This window comes from Lolium perenne, chromosome 1 (genome assembly GCF_019359855.2).
Source record: "Lolium perenne isolate Kyuss_39 chromosome 1, Kyuss_2.0, whole genome shotgun sequence".
NCBI lineage: Eukaryota > Viridiplantae > Streptophyta > Magnoliopsida > Poales > Poaceae > Lolium > Lolium perenne.
The window spans coordinates 207,308,350-207,327,743 of record NC_067244.2 but is presented as its reverse complement, the minus strand read 5'-3'; the positions used below and the strand labels follow the sequence as shown (position 1 = coordinate 207,327,743).

The window sequence follows — 19,394 nt, the reverse complement described above, 5'->3', positions numbered from 1 at the left end:
TATAATCAAATTTGGAAGGACTTTATAAATTCAGTACGACATATCACAACGACATATCACAACACTACATGGACATAATATAGACACTACATGCACAAACAATAGAGAACTCTATAGATCCTGTTCATCAAAAAAAAAATATTAGACTCATTTCCAAGAGTTCGTCGCCAGGAATTCAAATATGCAAACAAAAACTTATTTACATTTATTGCATGAAAGTTGTGTTGATTTTTCAAATAGTAATGTATTTGGAGAAGAGAATTCTTCCCATATGGGTGAATATATGTACGGGCCTTATAAGTGAACATCTCTATACCATGGAACGGCTCAGATTTTAACTGCGCCTTATTTCAACTTCACGGGGGCATTTCCGAGTGTAGGCAAGGTTAGAACTCACAAGAGGTGACGCAAGAAAGCATATGCTGTGCCGCATCCATCCTTCGCACCTTGCCACTGATTAGTGATTACCCTGATTGGCATACCCCTCCATAGCTCTCATGCATCGGAAGCCTTGGACAAATAGCTGCACGTCATAGCAGCTGATTACCCTTATTCAGACATAAGCTGCATAGGTTCAAAACGCCTGAGAATCAAGAAATCACTAGAGACCAACTTGCAGATTGACACATCGGGGAACACATGATTATAGAACACTAGAAAGGAGAAGAAATTAGAGCATGTCTAACAGGCCCCTCAAAACGTCCCGTATAATTCCGGCGGGATAGGGGGTGAACGCAGTTTGGGCCGTCTAGCAGGCCCCGTATTCGGGCCGGCCCGTATCGGCGAAATACGGGGCCCGTCAAAATCACACCGCCGCTCCCTACAAATACAGGGCGAAGGTGCGAGTGGGGGTCGAACCCCTCACTCGCAACCCTAGCTCCGTCGTGCGTTGCCGCCTCTCCGCACACGCTCCGGCGAGTTCCGCGCTGCACGCCTCCGCATTAGCACCGCCGCTTGCCATGTCCGCACGTAGCACCAGCGCGTCGCTCGCCTCCGGATCGAAGCGATCCCACTCGCCGGACACGCTCGAGGAGGCATGGCGGCGCCACTGCAAGCTCTCCGCCGCCGGGAGTCAGCGTGCCGCGTGCAGGTACGTCGGCGCCCTCTACGTGCCGTCGAAGCTCCGCGAGTTCGCGGCGGGCGCTAATACAAGGCCGATCCGCCGCTCAAGCCGATGAGCAGCGTCGACTTCGACAAATGGTGCGCCGATTGGGAGTTGCACCGCCGGTCGAAGGTGGCGTGGGAGGCGAGCACCAGCAACGGAGGAGCGCCGCGAGCCGGCGAGGAGGCGGAGGAGGCGGAGGAGGGGGAAGACCCCCTCTTCTTGCTGGCGGTGGCCGCGTCCCTGAAGGACGAAGCCGACAAGGAGATGGCGGAGGCAGACGAGAAGGCGCAGGCCATCGCCGCCGTGAAGGAGATGGAGGCGCGGGAGGCGGAGGAGAATGCGACAGTCGTCGTCCTCGACGACTAGATAGTTTCGTAGAAGTCGCGATCCATTAGGATCGCGCAATTCTGTATGATCCGTATGTATGATCTACCTATGAGCTGATGATGAACTATCGAACAAATTTCTCGGGTTTGCAATTTCAAATATACGGAGTGAAATACGAGGTCTACTAGACGAAATGGTTCTTGCGTGAGCATTTTTTTGATACAGGGTCATCTACTCGCGTTTTATGGGGCAGAGAAATAGGAGGTCTGCTAGACATGCTCTTAGGACCATCAAACAGTCCAAATCATTCATTCCATATATAAACTCCAGAAAAAAAAGGAGTATCCGCTCTACATTCCAACGACTCAAATTCAAACCAGCAAAGTCAACCACGTAGCTCTGTTCCCCAACCTTCTTCGACGCGGATTTCGCCCTATATTGTTTATTGTTTCGGTTGTATACTTGTACCAGCTGGAGAGTATAATATGATATCAGTACAATACAATTACTTGCAAAAAATTGCTGATAGAACCTTATTTTTCTACTCCCTCCGGTGTAAAATAAGGGCGCGGTTAGTAGCCTGCAGCAGTTTACTGCACCACTGACGCAGTGGGAAGAAGACCCATGCGCGTCGTAGACGGGCCATGTGTCATAAAAGTCATGTTGTTTGGTGGCTTGCACAGAGTTTTTTCGGTCCCGTGTGGGCTCTGCCCGTTTGGTATGCCGGTTTTCAGGCCTAGTAGCAGCTCAGAACGGCGCCCATGTTGTTTGGTTGCAACCCCATAATCTGTTTCTGCTTACCTCTTCCCTTCAGTGGTGAGGTTACCAGCGATCAACAACAGAAGCAAGAACACAATCACAGTCAGCCAAATTTAGCACTGATCATAGTTCACGGTCATAGTTCATGACACAGGACGATCATAGTTCACGACACAGAGACGATCATAGTTCAACACACGACATGAACAACAACTAGACACAGACATGGTAGCAGCGACACAAAACAAGGTAAGCTTCAGATATGACTTTCGAAGACGACACACCTGGTGGCATCGCCATGGTAACGGGTCATCACCTTAGTGCAGGTGTGGTCGAAGATGACCACACTGTACTCGAAGGAGGATACCTTCTTGAAGATGAGGAACTGGTCTACCTGTACCTGATGAGCGACGGCGAAGCCCGCCCACCCCTGGTCGATGTATGCGTCATCGTCTTCTCTCACCGTAGTCATCCTCCAGTTGCAGCCAGTGTTGGTGGTGACAATGATGTTCGAACGGATTTCTCCGAACCACCTGACGAAATCTTGAGGGATCCGGAGCCAGCTAAAGATGGGCCTGAAGACGATGCGCGGGAACTGGTCCGACCCTACGTTCGGCTGGAAGTGGCCGACATTAGCCGCCCTTCGCTTCTTCGACGGTCCCTCTTCGGGGGTCTCAGTAGGTGACCCAAGCTTGAGCTTCTCAGTCTGACACAAGAACACATGGCATTAGATGTGTGCCTGTTGCGGTCAGAAACCCACCGGCGAGCAGCGACGGGCAACACAGTAGAGCCGGGAGGCTCCCAGGACTGCGGCTGGCCCTGGTCCCTCCAAGCGACGGCCCGCAAAGACTCGGCACGCACGTCCGATGCTGGTGCAAGGGCGTGCCACCTGACCTATACCTGGTCAGGAAGGTGATGGATGTGCCTCGCTTAGTTTCCTGCATGGCATACACGTAAACATTAAATACGAGCCTCGATCGGCTCTCAGGTTATCCTGTGAATCGGCTCAAAGAGCCGATCCACCCATGATCCGTACGAGGTGTACGAATATATGGTGGTCCTGCTTGATCAAGATAAAGCTAAAACGACCTACTACGATTTAGGGTTTTCACCACATAATCGGAACATCCTACTCGTGATTGAGCCTGGCGGCCACGCACGGTGATCGTAAACCGACCCTAGACAAGGCCTAAAAACCAACATGAAGTTGATCCCCGGAACATCCTGTCTAGGGCTAGCAAACTACACCCTACGCGCCACTGGATCCTTCAACCCGTTTGTAAGGCCTAACTATGCAGATATTAAACTAATCCTCGAAGAACAAGGAGCAATCATAACGGATCGGATCTACTAAATAATGATCAAACGGGGTGCCGCCCTTACACCTAAGATAGGTGTAAGTGATGCGTGTGGTTGGCACGTCCGTTGGGAACCCCAAGAGGAAGGTGTGATGCGCACATCGGCAAGTTTCCCTCAGTAAGAAACCAAGGTTTAATCGGACCAGTAGGAGTCAAGAAGCACGTTGAAGGTTGATGGCGGCGAGATGTAGTGTGGCGCAACACCAGGGATTCCGGCGCCAACGTGGAACCTGCACAACACAACCAAAGTACTTTGCCCCAACGAAACAGTGAGGTTGTCAATCTCACCGGCTTGCTGTAACAAAGGATTAACCGTATTGTGTGGAAGATGATTGTTTGCAGAAAACAGTAGAACAAGTATTGCAGTAGATTGTATTTCAGTAAAGAGAATTGGACCGGGGTCCACAGTTCACTAGAGGTGTCTCTCCCATAAGACAAACAGCATGTTGGGTGAACAAATTACAGTTGGGCAATTGACAAATAAAGAGAGCATGACCATGCACATACAGATCATGATGAGTATAGTGAGATTTAATTGGGCATTACGACAAAGTACATAGACCGCCATCCAACTGCATCTATGCCTAAAAAGTCCACCTTCAGGTTATCATCCGAACCCCCTCCAGTATTAAGTTGCAAAGCAACAGACAATTGCATTAAGTATGGTGCGTAATGTAATCAATAACTACATCCTTAGACATAGCATCAATGTTTTATCCCTAGTGGCAACAGCACAACACAACCTTAGAACTTTCATCCTTGTCCCGGTGTCAATGCAGGCATGAACCCACTATCGAGCATAAGTACTCCCTCTTGGAGTTACAAGCATCTACTTGGCCAGAGCATCTACTAGTAACGGAAAGCATGCAAGATCATAAACAACACGTAGATATAACTTTGATAATCAACATAACAAGTATTCTCTATTCATCGGATCCCAACAAACGCAACATATAGAATTACAGATAGATGATCTTGATCATGTTAGGCAGCTCACAAGATCCGACAATGATAGCACAATGGGGAGAAGACAACCATCTAGCTACTGCTATGGACCCATAGTCCAGGGGTAGACTACTCACACATCACACCGGAGGTGACCATGGCGGCGTAGAGTCCTCCAGGAGATGATTCCCCTCTCCGGCAGGGTGCCGGAGGCGATCTCCTGGATCCCCCGAGATGGGATCGGCGTTGGCGGCGTCTCTGGAAGGTTTTCCGTATCGTGGCTCTCGGTCCTGGGGGTTTCGTCACGGAGGCTATTTGTAGGCGGAAGGGCAGGTCAAGAGGCGGCACGAGGGCCCCACACCATAGGCCGGCGCGGCCAGGGGTGGGGCCGCGCCGCCCTAGGGTTTGGCCACCCCGTGGCCCCTCTTCGTCTCGTCTTCGGACTTCTGGAAGCTTCGTGGAAAAATAGGCCCCTGGGCTTTGATTTCGTCCAATTCCGAGAATATTTCCTTACTAGGATTTCTGAAACCAAAAACAGCAGAAAACAGCAACTGGCACTTCGGCATCTTGTTAATAGGTTAGTTCCAGAAAATGCACGAATATGACATAAAGTGTGCATAAAACATGTAGATAACATCAATAATGTGGCATGGAACATAAGAAATTATCGATACGTCGGAGACGTATCAGCATCCCCAAGCTTAGTTCTGCTCATCCCGAGCAGGTAAAACGATAACACAGATAATTTCTGGAGTGACATGCCATCATAATCTTGATCATACTATTTGTAAAGCATATGTAGTGAATGCAGCGATCAAAACAATGTATATGACATGAGTAAACAAGTGAATCATAAAGCAAAGACTTTTCATGAATAGCACTTCAAGACAAGCATCAATAAGTCTTGCATAAGAGTTAACTCATAAAGCAATAATTCAAAGTAAAGGCATTGAAGCAACACAAAAGAAGATTAAGTTTCAGCGGTTGCTTTCAACTTGTAACATGTATATCTCATGGATATTGTCAACATAGAGTAATATAATAAGTGCAATAAGCAAGTATGTAGGAATCAATGCATAGTTCACACAAGTGTTTGCTTCTTGAGGTGGAGAGAAATAGGTGAACTGACTCAACATTGAAAGTAAAAGAATGGTCCTCCATAGAGGAAAAGCATCGATTGCTATATTTGTGCTAGAGCTTTGATTTTGAAAACATGAAACAATTTTGTCAACGGTAGTAATAAAGCATATGCATCATGTAAATTATATCTTATAAGTTGTAAGCCTCATGCATAGTGTACTAATAGTGCCCGCACCTTGTCCTAATTAGCTTGGACTACCGGATCATCACAATGCACTGTTTTTACCAAGTGTCACAAAGGGGTACCTCTATGCCGCCTGTACAAAGGTCTAAGGAGAAAGCTCGCATTGGATTTCTCGCTATTGATTATTCTTCAACTTAGACATCCATACCGGGACAACATAGACAACAGATAATGGACTCCTCTTTTATGCATAAGCATGTAACAACAATTAATAATTTTCTCATTTGAGATTTGAGGATATATGTCCAAAACTGAAACTTCCACCATGGATCATGGCTTTAGTTAGCGGCCCAATGTTCTTCTCTAACATATGCATGCTTAACCTTATGGTGGTAGATCTCTCTTACTTCAGACAAGACGGACATGCATAGCAACTCACATGAAATTCAACAATGAATAGTTGATGGCGTCCCCAGTGAACATGGTTATCGCACAACAAGCAACTTAATAAGAGATAAAGTGCATAATTACATATTCAATACCACAATAGTTTTTAAGCTATTTGTCCCATGAGCTATATATTGCAAAGGTGAATGATGGAATTTTTAAAGGTAGCACTCAAGCAATTTACTTTGGAATGGCGGAAAATACCATGTAGTAGGTAGGTATGGTGGACACAAATGGCATAGTGGTTGGCTCAAGTATTTTGGATGCATGAGAAGTATTCCCTCTCGATACAAGGTTTAGGCTAGCAAGGCTTATTTGAAACAAACACAAGGATGAACCGGTGCAGCAAAACTCACATAAAAGATATATTGAAAACATTATAAGACTCTACACCGTCTTCCTTGTTGTTCAAAGTCAATACTAGAAATTATCTAGACCTTTGAGAAACCAAATATGCAAACCAAATTTTAGCATGCTCTATGTATTTCTTCATTAATGGGTGCAAAGCATATGATGCAAGAGCTTAAACATGAGCACAACAATTGCCAAGTATCACATTACCCAAGACATTTATAGCAATTACTACATGTATCATTTTCCAATTCCAACCATATAACAATTTAACGAAGGAGAAACTTCGCCATGAATACTATGAGTAGAAACCAAGGACATACTTGTCCATATGCTACAGCGGAGCGTGTCTCTCTCCCATAAAGTGAATGCTAGGATCCATTTTATTCAAACAAAACAAAAACAAAAACAAACCGACGCTCCAAGAAAAAGCACATAAGATGTGATGGAATAAAAATATAGTTTCAGGGGAGGAACCTGATAATGTTGTCGATGAAGAAGGGGATGCCTTGGGCATCCCCAAGCTTAGACGCTTGAGTCTTCTTAATATATGCAGGGGTGAACCACCGGGGCATCCCCAAGCTTAGAGCTTTCACTCTCCTTGATCATGTTGCATCATACTCCTCTCTTGATCCTTGAAAACTTCCTCCACACCAAACTCGAAACAACTCATTAGAGGGTTAGTGCATAATATAAATTAACATATTCAGAGGTGACACAATCATTCTTAACACTTCTGGACATTGCATAATGCTACTGGACATTAGTGGATCAAAAAAATTCATCCAACATAGCAAAAGAGGCAATGCGAAATAAAAGGCAGAATCTGTCAAAACAGAACAGTTCGTATTGACGAATTTTAAAATGGCACCAGACTTGCTCAAATGAAAATGCTCAAATTGAATGAAAGTTGCGTACATATCTGAGGATCATGTACGTAAATTGGCTTAATTTTCTGAGCTACCTACAGGGAGGTGGACCCAGATTCGTGACAGCAAAGAAATCTGGAACTGTGCAGTAATCCAAATCTAGTACTTACTTTTCTATCAACGGCTTAACTTGGCACAACAAAACACAAAACTAAGATAAGGAGAGGTTGCTACAGTAGTAAACAACTTCCAAGACACAAAATAAAAACAAAGTACTGTAGGTAAAAACATGGGTTGTCTCCCATAAGCGCTTTTCTTTAACGCCTTTCAGCTAGGCGCAGAAAGTGTGTATCAAGTATTATCAAGAGACGAAGTGTCAACATCATAATTTGTTCTCATAATAGAATCAAAAGGTACCTTCATTCTCTTTCTAGGGAAGTGTTCCATACCTTTCTTGAGAGGAAATTGATATTTTATATTACCTTCCTTCATATCAATGATAGCACCAACAGTTCGAAGAAAAGGTCTTCCCAATATAATGGGACAAGATGCATTGCATTCAATATCCAAGACAACAAAATCAACGGGAACAAGGTTATTGTTAACGGTAATGCGAACATTATCAACTTTACCCAAAGGTTTCTTTGTAGAATGATCAGCAAGATTAACATCCAAATAACAATTTTTCAGCGGTGGCAAGTCAAGCATATCATAAATTTTCTTAGGCATAACAGAAATACTTGCACCAAGATCACATAAAGCATTACAATCAAAATCTTTAACCTTCATCTTAATGATGGGCTCCCAACCATCCTCTAGCTTTTTAGGAATAGAGGCTTAGCTCTAGTTTCTCTTCTCTAGCTTTTATGAGAGCATTTGTAATATGATGCGTGAAAGCCAAATTTATAGCACTAGCATTAGGACTTTTAGCAAGTTTTTGCAAGAACTTTGTAACTTCAGAGATGTGGCAATCATCAAAATTCAAACCATTATAATCTAAAGCAATGGGATCATCATCCCCAATGTTGGAAAAAATTTCAGCAGCTTTATCACAGGCAGTTTCAGCAGTTTTAGCAGCTTTCAGCAGTTTTTCGCGCTTTGCATTAGAAGTGGAAACATTGCTAACACCAATTCTTTTATTAGTATTAGTAGGAGGTGCAGCAACATGTGTAGCATTAGCATTACTAGTGGTGGTAATAGTCCAAACTTTAGCTACATTCTTCTCTTTAGCTAGTTTTTCATTTTCTTCTCTATCCCACCTAGCACGCAGTTCAGCCATTAATCTTATATTCTCATTAATTCTAACTTGGATGGCATTTGCTGTAGTAATAATTTTATTATGATGATTCTCATTAGGCAAAACTTTTGATTTCAAAAGATCAACATCAGCAGCAAGACTATCGACTTTAGAAGCAAGTATATCAATTTTCCCAAGCTTTTCTTCAACGGATTTGTTAAAAGCAGTTTGTGTACTAATAAATTCTTTAAGCATGGCTTCAAGTCCAGGGGGTGAACTCCTATTATTGTTGTAAGAATTCCCATAAGAATTACCATAGCCGTTGCCATTATTATAAGGATATGGCCTATAGTTGTTACTAGAATTGTTCCGGTAAGCATTGTTGTTGAAATTATTATTTTTAATGAAGTTTACATCAACATGTTCTTCTTGTGCAACCAATGAAGCTAATGGAACATTATTAGGATCAATATTAGTCCTATCATTCACAAGCATAGACATAATAGCATCAATCTTATCACTCAAGGAAGAGGTTTCTTCGACAGAATTTACCTTCTTACCTTGTGGAGCTCTTTCCGTGTGCCATTCAGAGTAGTTGATCATCATATTATCAAGAAGTTTTGTTGCTTCACCAAGAGTGATGGACATAAAGGTACCTCCAGCAGCTGAATCCAATAAATTCCGTGAAGAAAAATTTAGTCCTGCATAGAAGGTTTGGATGATCATCCAAGTAGTCAGTCCATGGGTTGGGCAATTTTTAACCAGAGATTTCATTCTTTCCCAAGCTTGAGCAACATGTTCAGTATCTAATTGTTTAAAATTCATTATGCTACTCCTCAAAGATATAATTTTAGCAGGGGGATAATATCTACCAATAAAAGCATCCTTGCATTTAGTCCATGAATCAATACTATTCTTAGGCAGAGATAGCAACCAATCTTTAGCTCTTCCTCTTAATGAGAAAGGGAACAATTTTAGTTTAATAATATCACCATCTACATATTTATATTTTTGCATTTCACATAGTTCAACAAAATTATTAAGATGGGCAGCAGCATCATCAGAACTAACACCAGAAAATTGCTCTCGCATAACAAGATTCAGTAAAGCAGGTTTAATTTCAAAGAATTCTGCTGTAGTAGCAGGTGGAGCAATAAGTGTGCATAAGAAATCATTATTATTTGTGGTTGTGAAGTCACACAACTTAGTATTTTCAGTGTTGGCCATTTTAGCAACAGTAAATAAAACAAACTAGATAAAGTAAATGCAAGTAAACTAAATTTTTTTTTTTTGTTTTTGATATAGCAAACAAGATAACAAGTAAAGTAAAACTAGCAACTAATTTTTTTTTGTATTTTGATTTAGTGCAGCAAACAAAGTAGTAAATAAAACTAAGCAAGACAAAAACAAAGTAAAGAGATTGAGAAGTGGAGACTCCCCTTGCAGCGTGTCTTGATCTCCCCCGCAACGGCGCCAGAAATTTGCTTGATGCGTGTGGTTGGCACGTCCGTTGGGAACCCCAAGAGGAAGGTGTGATGCGCACAGCGGCAAGTTTCCCTCAGTAAGAAACCAAGGTTTAATCGGACCAGTAGGAGTCAAGAAGCACGTTGAAGGTTGATGGCGGCGAGATGTAGTGTGGCGCAACACCAGGGATTCCGGCGCCAACGTGGAACCTGCACAACACAACCAAAGTACTTTGCCCCAACGAAACAGTGAGGTTGTCAATCTCACCGGCTTGCTGTAACAAAGGATTAACCGTATTGTGTGGAAGATGATTGTTTGCAGAAAACAGTAGAACAAGTATTGCAGTAGATTGTATTTCAGTAAAGAGAATTGGACCGGGGTCCACAGTTCACTAGAGGTGTCTCTCCCATAAGACAAACAGCATGTTGGGTGAACAAATTACAGTTGGGCAATTGACAAATAAAGAGAGCATGACCATGCACATACATATCATGATGAGTATAGTGAGATTTAATTGGGCATTACGACAAAGTACATAGACCGCCATCCAACTGCATCTATGCCTAAAAAGTCCACCTTCAGGTTATCATCCGAACCCCCTCCAGTATTAAGTTGCAAAGCAACAGACAATTGCATTAAGTATGGTGCGTAATGTAATCAACAACTACATCCTTAGACATAGCATCAATGTTTTATCCCTAGTGGCAACAGCACAACACAACCTTAGAACTTTCTGTCACTGTCCCAGGTGTCAATGCAAGCATGAACCCACTATCGAGCATAAGTACTCCCTCTTGGAGTTACAAGCATCTACTTGGCCAGAGCATCTACTAGTAACGGAAAGCATGCAAGATCATAAACAATACGTAGATATAACTTTGATAATCAACATAACAAGTATTCTCTATTCATCGGATCCCAACAAACGCAACATATAGAATTACAGATAGATGATCTTGATCATGTTAGGCAGCTCACAAGATCCGACAATGATAGCACAATGGGGAGAAGACAACCATCTAGCTACTGCTATGGACCCATAGTCCAGGGGTAGACTACTCACACATCACACCGGAGGTGACCATGGCGGCGTAGAGTCCTCCGGGAGATGATTCCCCTCTCCGGCAGGGTGCCGGAGGCGATCTCCTGGATCCCCCGAGATGGGATCGGCGTTGGCGGCGTCTCTGGAAGGTTTTCCGTATCGTGGCTCTCGGTTCTGGGGGTTTCGTCACGGAGGCTATTTGTAGGCGGAAGGGCAGGTCAAGAGGCGGCACGGGGGCCCCACACCATAGGCCGGCGCGGCCAGGGGTGGGGCCGCGCCGCCCTAGGGTTTGGCCACCCCGTGGCCCCTCTTCGTCTCGTCTTCGGACTTCTGGAAGCTTTGTGGAAAAATAGGCCCCTGGGCTTTGATTTCGTCCAATTCCGAGAATATTTCCTTACTAGGATTTCTGAAACAAAAAACAGCAGAAAACAGCAACTGGCACTTCGGCATCTTGTTAATAGGTTAGTTCCAGAAAATGCACGAATATGACATAAAGTGTGCATAAAACATGTAGATAACATCAATAATGTGGCATGGAACATAAGAAATTATCGATACGTCGGAGACGTATCAGTAAGGACGGCTAGACGTCTAAGGGTTGCACGGACGAAAGCATATGATACAATGAAGCAATGCTAACCCTAACACATCTATGATAACTACGTTGCTCGCCATCAACAAGGCTTCAGCACGAGCAACGCATGAACAACGAATAAACGTGTACTGCCTAGATCGCAAGATGCGATCTAGGCAGCATGATGCTTACCCGGAAGAAACCCTCGAGACAAGGGAGTTGGCGATGCGCCTAGATTGGTTTGTGGTGAACGTGATTGTTGTTTATTTCATAAACCCTAGATACATATTTATAGTCCGTAGACTTTCTAACGTGGGAATAATCCCAACCGGGCACGAGCCAAACTCTATCTAACCGACACGTATCCTACTATGTTACAGATACACGGGCAAACTAGCCCAAACTTTGCATATAAGGCCGATTCATGTATTTCTTCCATGTATATCCTTCAAGCCCATCTTCAATCGCGGCCCACCTCTGATCCGGTCAAATTCTGGTGATAACACATGCCCCCCTGGTTTTGGAAATAACAATTCCAAAATCACTCTGCTTTTCCTTCGTCGGGTCATGTCGTGGCAGAGCAGAACCGTCGCAGTATCCTTCATTATGATGCCTTGCCCTCACAACTTCTTTGCGAGATTTGATAGCTTTAACATCACTTCCTCGGAAACCGTAATGGCATTAAATCTCCACTATACCCCCTTTATTTAACCGTGCCGAACGGTTCGCCACTTCATCCCCTTGCTCTGTTCTGGCCATCGGCACCTAAAAAACCCTCTTTCCCTGTAGCAATGTCTTCCTCTTCCTCCATCTCCTCAGGCCTCTCTTTCCAATCTTCTTCCTCGAGCGAGCAGGAGTGGAACTTTGACCACGTGCCAGATGGCCCACCCGAAGCACTCGTCGGGTCAGATGGTGACTTACCTCTGACCGATGGGGAGGACGACTTCCAGTTCCTCATCGAAGGGGAGCTGAAGAGCGAGAGCGAAGACGACCTCCACTCCTGGGTGAACTCCACCTCCTCCGACGAGGAGGAGGAAGAAGAAGAAGAAGCGGAGGAAGAGGAGGAAGAGGAGGAGGATGATTCCTCCTCTTCCGCTGGGTATCCGCCGGCGAAGCGCTTCCGCGCTTGGGCGGACAGCGAGGACGATGATGATGACGAGGAAGAAGAGGCTTCGGCCGAGGGCTGGGGCAGCAGTGACGAGGAACTCTCCGGAAGCAGCGCCAACGGCAGCTACGATGCCGACGACGAGGCCAGCGAAGATTAGTAATGTAGGATTAGTAGTTCCTAAGCAATCGGCTCTTCTTTTGTTCTTCTTTTCTTGAGCAATCGGCTCTTCATTGTAAAAAACCCCTCTTATTAATGAAGAAGACATTTCTCAGCTGATTCTGTCCCCTTTCCAATTTTGCCGATTGCTAAAATAAGTCCACACATTAAGAGCCGATGGCAGCGCATCGGACCTTGCCATGAAACGCGAGCAAGGTCAACTCGATTGTCCATCCAAATGGCAATCTGCGACTTGTCCGAAAGAGCAAAACTTAAATCCCCAAGTCGCCGCTTGAACAGATCCGACCTACGGCCATATGAACCTCAGATATCAATCGCGCAGGTTTGCAACTGCAACGGATCCACGGGCAACATCATCCAATGCCCACGCTATGGTCTCCGGCCTGCAGGTGATCCTTAACCGCTCCTTGCTGTCCGAACACAGCGCCTTGCTCCATCTTTTTGCAGCAACAGAAACGGCTCTGACCCTGTAGATGATGACGGCTTCCCCTTCAGGCTCCTTTCAGCAGCTCTGGTGGTCTTCTTCTGCAACAACTCACTGCCTTCGAAGAATGTTATGATGCAGGGTCAGCCGATGACACTCCAATCGGCTTCCAAAAACAGAGTGTCTACCAAATCAGCTGCCCCCCGAGCCTCAGTTAAGGCGAGAACAGCGGCGAGGACACACAGTTCAGTCAAAGGGGCTTTGAACTCAGGCAATTCTGAGAAAACCACCACGCAGAGCCAGCCAAACTTGCCACCATCGATCACCTTTTCTTCCGCTGAAAGCCGATATCGTAGACGAAACACCAATGGCTTAATAAGCAAAAGACTGCCTTGCATGCCGAAACTGACGCCTCTGACAGTACTGCTGAACTGGTGACCTTGCGCAAGGGGTTGGAAGTCCTCGAAGAGAAGGTTCGGGCACCAAAATCGGCTCATTGCAGCCGAGGAAGCTCTCATTGTTCACTCCCTCAAGGAAGCAGAAGGCCTCGAAGCTGAACTGAAGACCGACTTGCACGGACACGCAGCTGGTAGATCCTGTGTAATTTGTACTAGAGTCGATGGCTGTGCATCGGCTTTGTTCCTTAGTTCTAAAGTCGATGTCCGTGCATCGGTTGTACATCATGAGAATTTTTTTTTACTGGCCGATTTTCTATCGGCCCCCAATATTTCACTGCACATGTATCGCACATGTTCATCTGATTAGGTGCCCCCGAGCCGAATCTGCCAGATAACTGTGGATATCGGCTCTGTGGTTAGCCAAGGCACTGTATTTGGACGTCGGCTCCGTTAGGACCAATGTCGACTTCTTCCAGCTCATCAGCCGACGTAAAACCGCTGCCCATTAGATCGACGTTGAACACAGGCAGAACGTATGGTGAGGATAATTTTGGCCGATTGCTGGAATCGGCCTCCATGTTGATTGAATCGCTCAATGAAGGTTTTGCAATGTTCGTTCATAGACCTTTGGGGCCGATCCCAAGGATCGGCCTCGCCACGTTTGTTCATAGGTTTGTTCTTGCTATACGGTCAGGCCGGTGGATAAGACCAGCCTAACCCCGTCCTTCGTGACGTCGATGCGCTCGTAGTCGTCCAAATTGATGCCTGAGAGTGGCTCTTGGCCTGTTGTCTCCCAAACGTTCATGCCAGCCGTTGAAATCTCGGCTGAATCATCTGCGTGGACGACCTCTACTTCATCTCCATCCCACTGTATTAAGCATTGGTGCATCGTGGATGGAATGCAACAGTTGGCGTGGATCCAATCTCTCCCTAGCAGGACAGCATAGGTGCTCTTGCTATCGACAATAAAGAACGTCGTAGGGATGGTCTTCCTTCCTACGGTCAGATCCACGTTCAGAACACCTTGTGCGTCAGATGCTTGGCCGTTGAAATCGCTCAGTGTCACGTTGGTCTTGATCAGATCCGAGCTAGAGCGTCCCAACCGACGTAGCATGGAGTATGGCATAATGTTGACTGCCGCTCCGGTGTCCACCAGCATCTTGTTGACAGGCTGCCCATTGATATAGCCTCGCAAGTACAGGGCCTTCAGGTGTCTGTAGCTTCTTTCTCGTGGCTTCTCAAAGATAACCGGCCGTGGGCCGCAGTCAAGTTGTGCCACAGGTGCTTCGTCTAATCCTGGAGCACTAAACTCCGTCGGAAGGATGAACACCATGTTTGTGCCAGCCGATGTCTCATCATTGGCTTTCTTTTGTCTGGGGCGCCACTCTTTCCTTTGTGGCCGACCTTCTTCGTCCTGGGTTCGCTGAATTTTAGCGGCCAGATCAGGCCGCGCCTTCCTCAACGTGTGCAGGTATAACCTTTCGGCTTCCTCCAAACCACGTAGTCGCTGAACCCTACGCTTTTGGGAACAGCTGAGTCCATCAGGGCACCACCTTGGCCGGTGGTACCTATCTTCCTCTTCTTCATCATCGTCCTCTAGTTCCTCGAGATCTTCTACCCGAGAGGACTCAGCGTGCTTGTTCCGAGGCGGGAGAGGCCCTAGACGTTTGAACACGGACACGTTAGCTGCATCCTTCTTCTTCTGTCTACATTCTGGGCAGTTGCCGATTGTCGGCAATCGGCTCATTCCTGAATCCCAGCAGTGTCTGAAGAAGGGACAGTCCCAGTGCCTATCCACGTCGTCTTGCTCTCTCGACTTTTCCTTGGCGTGGCGCTCATGTCTCTCCTCGTCGCGATCATGCCGATGATGTCTCCTGGCGTCCCTAGCCAGACGATCTCTTTCGTCCTCGCTGTTGTATCGTCGGCGTTGGTCGTATTGACTCACATATTTGTTGAGGAGGTGATCAGAGAGAGGTCGCTGATATCGCACATTCCTCACTTCTCCCTCTGTGATGTAGCGCTTGCCATCGTGTCGGAGCCGATCGCGTGGAACGGCTTCCTCTGTATCTTTGCTATGAGAGCAGCTGCCCTCATCTCCGTCCTTACCAGAGTGGTGCCCAGGTCCTACCATGTTGATGTTGAACGAGAATCCTGGCTGGCACCCTCCAGGGTAAGTGCACTCCACCATGTTAACGGCGGGGAAGGGGTGTGTGTCGACCTTCATGGCGTACTGGCTGAAAATTAGACGCCCATGTGCTATCGCCATTTGGACCTGCTGCCGCCACACCCTGCAGTCGTTGGTGGCATGGGTGAACGTGTTATGCCACTTGCAGTATGGCTTTCCGTTCAGCTCCTGCGCCGTGGGGATCTTGTGGCCTTCGGGTACCTTTAGCTGCTTCTCCTTAAGTAAGAGGTCGAAAATTTGCTCAGCCTTGGTCACGTCGAAGTCAAACCCTCTTGGAGGAACTTGTGGCTTAACCCACTTGCAGGACACGGGGCTTGCCCCCCGAGTCCATTCAGCCACTGCTACCTCTTGATCTCCCGCAGAACCTTCATCTTCATCTACCTCAACCAGGACCACCGCACGCTTGAATTTATCCTGGTATACATCTGGGTGGCGCTGTTCATATAATGACAGCTTCTGCACCATGTGCGCCAGTGAAGGGTATTCTACTTGGGAGGCCACGTCCTTGATCGGTGATGCGAGACCCACCACCGCCAACTCGACTGCTTCTTTTTCAGTCACACGAGCCGAATAGCATCGGTTCCTAACGGTCCTGAAGCGCTGGATGTATTCTGACACTGTTTCTCCGCGCTTCTGTCGTACTTGTGCTAGATCGGCAATGCCAGTCTCGGAAGCCTCTGAGTGATACTGCATGTGGAACTGCTCCTACAACTGCTTCCAAGTCCGGATTGAGTCTGGTGGCAGCGATGTGTACCACCCGAAAGCCGATCCTGTGAGGGACTATGCGAAGAACCTCACACGCAGCTCATCTGATGCTGAGATCGTGCCCAGCTGTGCCAAATATCGGCTCACATGCTCGATTGAGCTGGAACCATCTGATCCACTAAACTTGGAGAATTCAGGGAGCCGATATTTGGGTGGAAGTGGGATCAACTCGTACTCGTTGGGGTACGACTTGGAATAGCCGATTGCCCTCCTTTTCGGCACCATGCCGAACTGGTCTCTCAAGATTGTACTGATCTGATCCGCGGTGCTGGCTGCAGGAGTTGAACTCTGAAGATTCGCCGGAGTGGCATACTTAGCCAGCCACGCTTGCTTTTCAAGCTCTGAGCCAACTGCAGGAGTTGGGCTCTGGAGGTTTATCGGGGTGGCATACTTAGCTAGCCACGTCTGCTTCTCAAGATCTGTTCCCGAAGTTCCTCCTGCTGTTCCAGAAGTCCCTGCTGTTGCAGTCTGGTTCATGAGTGCCCGATTCGCGATCGGCACGTATGTGCACGTGTATCCGTGAGGGATCTCCTTAGGCACCTCATGCAAGAACTGGTAGTCACTAGGGTCACCACCGATCTTGTAGACGACGTATGCCGGTGAATTCGGCACTTCTGGTGCTGCCAACGCGAATGGCAGCGGTGGTCGGGACTGGAGTGGCATCTCTCCTCGGTGAGTCCCTAGAGCTGGTCCTGACGGAGAGTACTGATGCCTCATGATTTCCTGGATCACTCGAAGAGCGACACGCTCCAAAGTGTTCACCAGGCTCTCAGAATGGCGGTGCAGCGAATGAGCTACCATGAAGTTAATCTCCTGACGCAGAGACCTGGTGCGTTCTTCTGACGGGGCGGACAGGTCCACTCCATCGAGCGCGCCTTCAGGTGAGAACCCTTTCCACCTGATGCCGTGTGAGCGGGTTCTGTGAAAAAAGCCGATGAGGTCGGCTTCGAGGATTGCTTTGACCTCGTCATACTTCTTCTTGAGCTCCTCGGTCAGATCCTCGTACGTGACTGGAGTGCCTTCCGCCATCTCAGATGTAGATGGCGATGCGGTTGATGTCGAAGACGGTCCCACCGGGCGTGCCAGAATGTGTTGCGGTCAGAAACCCACCGGCGAGCAGCGACGGGCAACACAGTAGAGCCGGGAGGCTCCCAGGACTGCGGCTGGCCCTGGTCCCTCCGAGCGACGGCCCGCAAAGACTCGACACGCACGTCCGATGCTGGTGCAAGGGCATGCCACCTGACCTATACCTGGTCAGGAAGGTGATGGATGTGCCTCGCTTAGTTTCCTGCATGGCATACACGTAAACATTAAATACGAGCCTCGATCGGCTCTCAGGTTATCCTGTGAATCGGCTCAAAGAGCCGATCCACCCATGATCCGTACGAGGTGTACGAATATATGGTGGTCCTGCTTGATCAAGATAAAGCTAAAACGACCTACTACGATTTAGGGTTTTCACCACATAATCGGAACATCCTACTCGTGATTGAGCCTGGCGGCCACGCACGGTGATCGTAAACCGACCCTAGACAAGGCCTAAAAACCAACATGAAGTTGATCCCCGGAACATCCTGTCTAGGGCTAGCAAACTACACCCTACGCGCCACTGGATCTTTCAACCCGTTTGTAAGGCCTAACTATGCAGATATTAAACTAATCCTTGAAGAACAAGGAGCAATCATAACGGATCGGATCTACTAAATAATGATCAAACGGGGTGCCGCCCTTATACGATGAAGCAATGCTAACCCTAACACATCTATGATAACTACGTTGCTCGCCATCAACAAGGCTTCAGCACGAGCAACGCATGAACAGCGAATAAACGTGTACTGCCTAGATCGCAAGATGCGATCTAGGCAGCATGATGCTTACCCGGAAGAAACCCTCGAGACAAGGGAGTTGGCGATGCGCCTAGATTCGTTTGTGGTGAACGTGATTGTTGTTTATTTCATAAACCCTAGATACATATTTATAGTCCGTAGACTTTCTAACGTGGGAATAATCCCAACCGGGCACGAGCCAAACTCTATCTAACCGACACGTATCCTACTATGTTACAGATACACGGGCAAACTAGCCCAAACTTTGCATATAAGGCCGATTCATGTATTTCTTCCATGTATATCCTTCAAGCCCATCTTCAATCGCGGCCCACCTCTGATCCGGTGAAATTCTGGTGATAACAGTGCCTGCTCACAAGTATATAGATGAAATCGAACCTTAAAAACATGTGATGCCTCATACATTGGCTCACACGACAGCTCAAGGGACTGCCCTCAAATTAAGTCTACTGTGCAAGTAATCACACACACACGACTAAGTTTGAGGGCATCACCGTGCCTTCCAGTGTGCCATTGTTCAATCATTGGCTAATGCACTAGACAAACAAAATGAGGCCTCATATATCAGATCACACGGCAGGCAAAGGGATTGTCCGCAAACTAAGTCTAGTGTGCAAGTAATATGTCACACATGACTAAAGCACTTGCCTTCCGTTGTGCCATAGTTAAATCATTGGCCATTGCAGAACTGAAGAAGTACAAACATGGAAAGCAAGGTAGCATAGGCATCATACAATGAGGACATATG

At 46.8% G+C, this 19,394-nt stretch overlaps 1 protein-coding gene across 1 annotated transcript; it reads right to left on the bottom strand.

The window, feature by feature from the left end:
- Positions 1 to 2,447: 2,447 nt before the first annotated feature.
- Positions 2,448 to 19,327, bottom strand: LOC139833965 (B3 domain-containing protein At1g49475-like). Its single transcript, XM_071824346.1, has 2 exons — positions 19,295 to 19,327; positions 2,448 to 2,897 (listed from the first exon to the last, which is right to left on the bottom strand). The coding sequence occupies exons 1-2, from the start codon at positions 19,325 to 19,327 to the stop codon at positions 2,448 to 2,450; spliced, it is 483 nt and encodes a 160-aa protein (XP_071680447.1).
- Between the last annotated feature and the right edge of the window lie 67 nt (positions 19,328 to 19,394).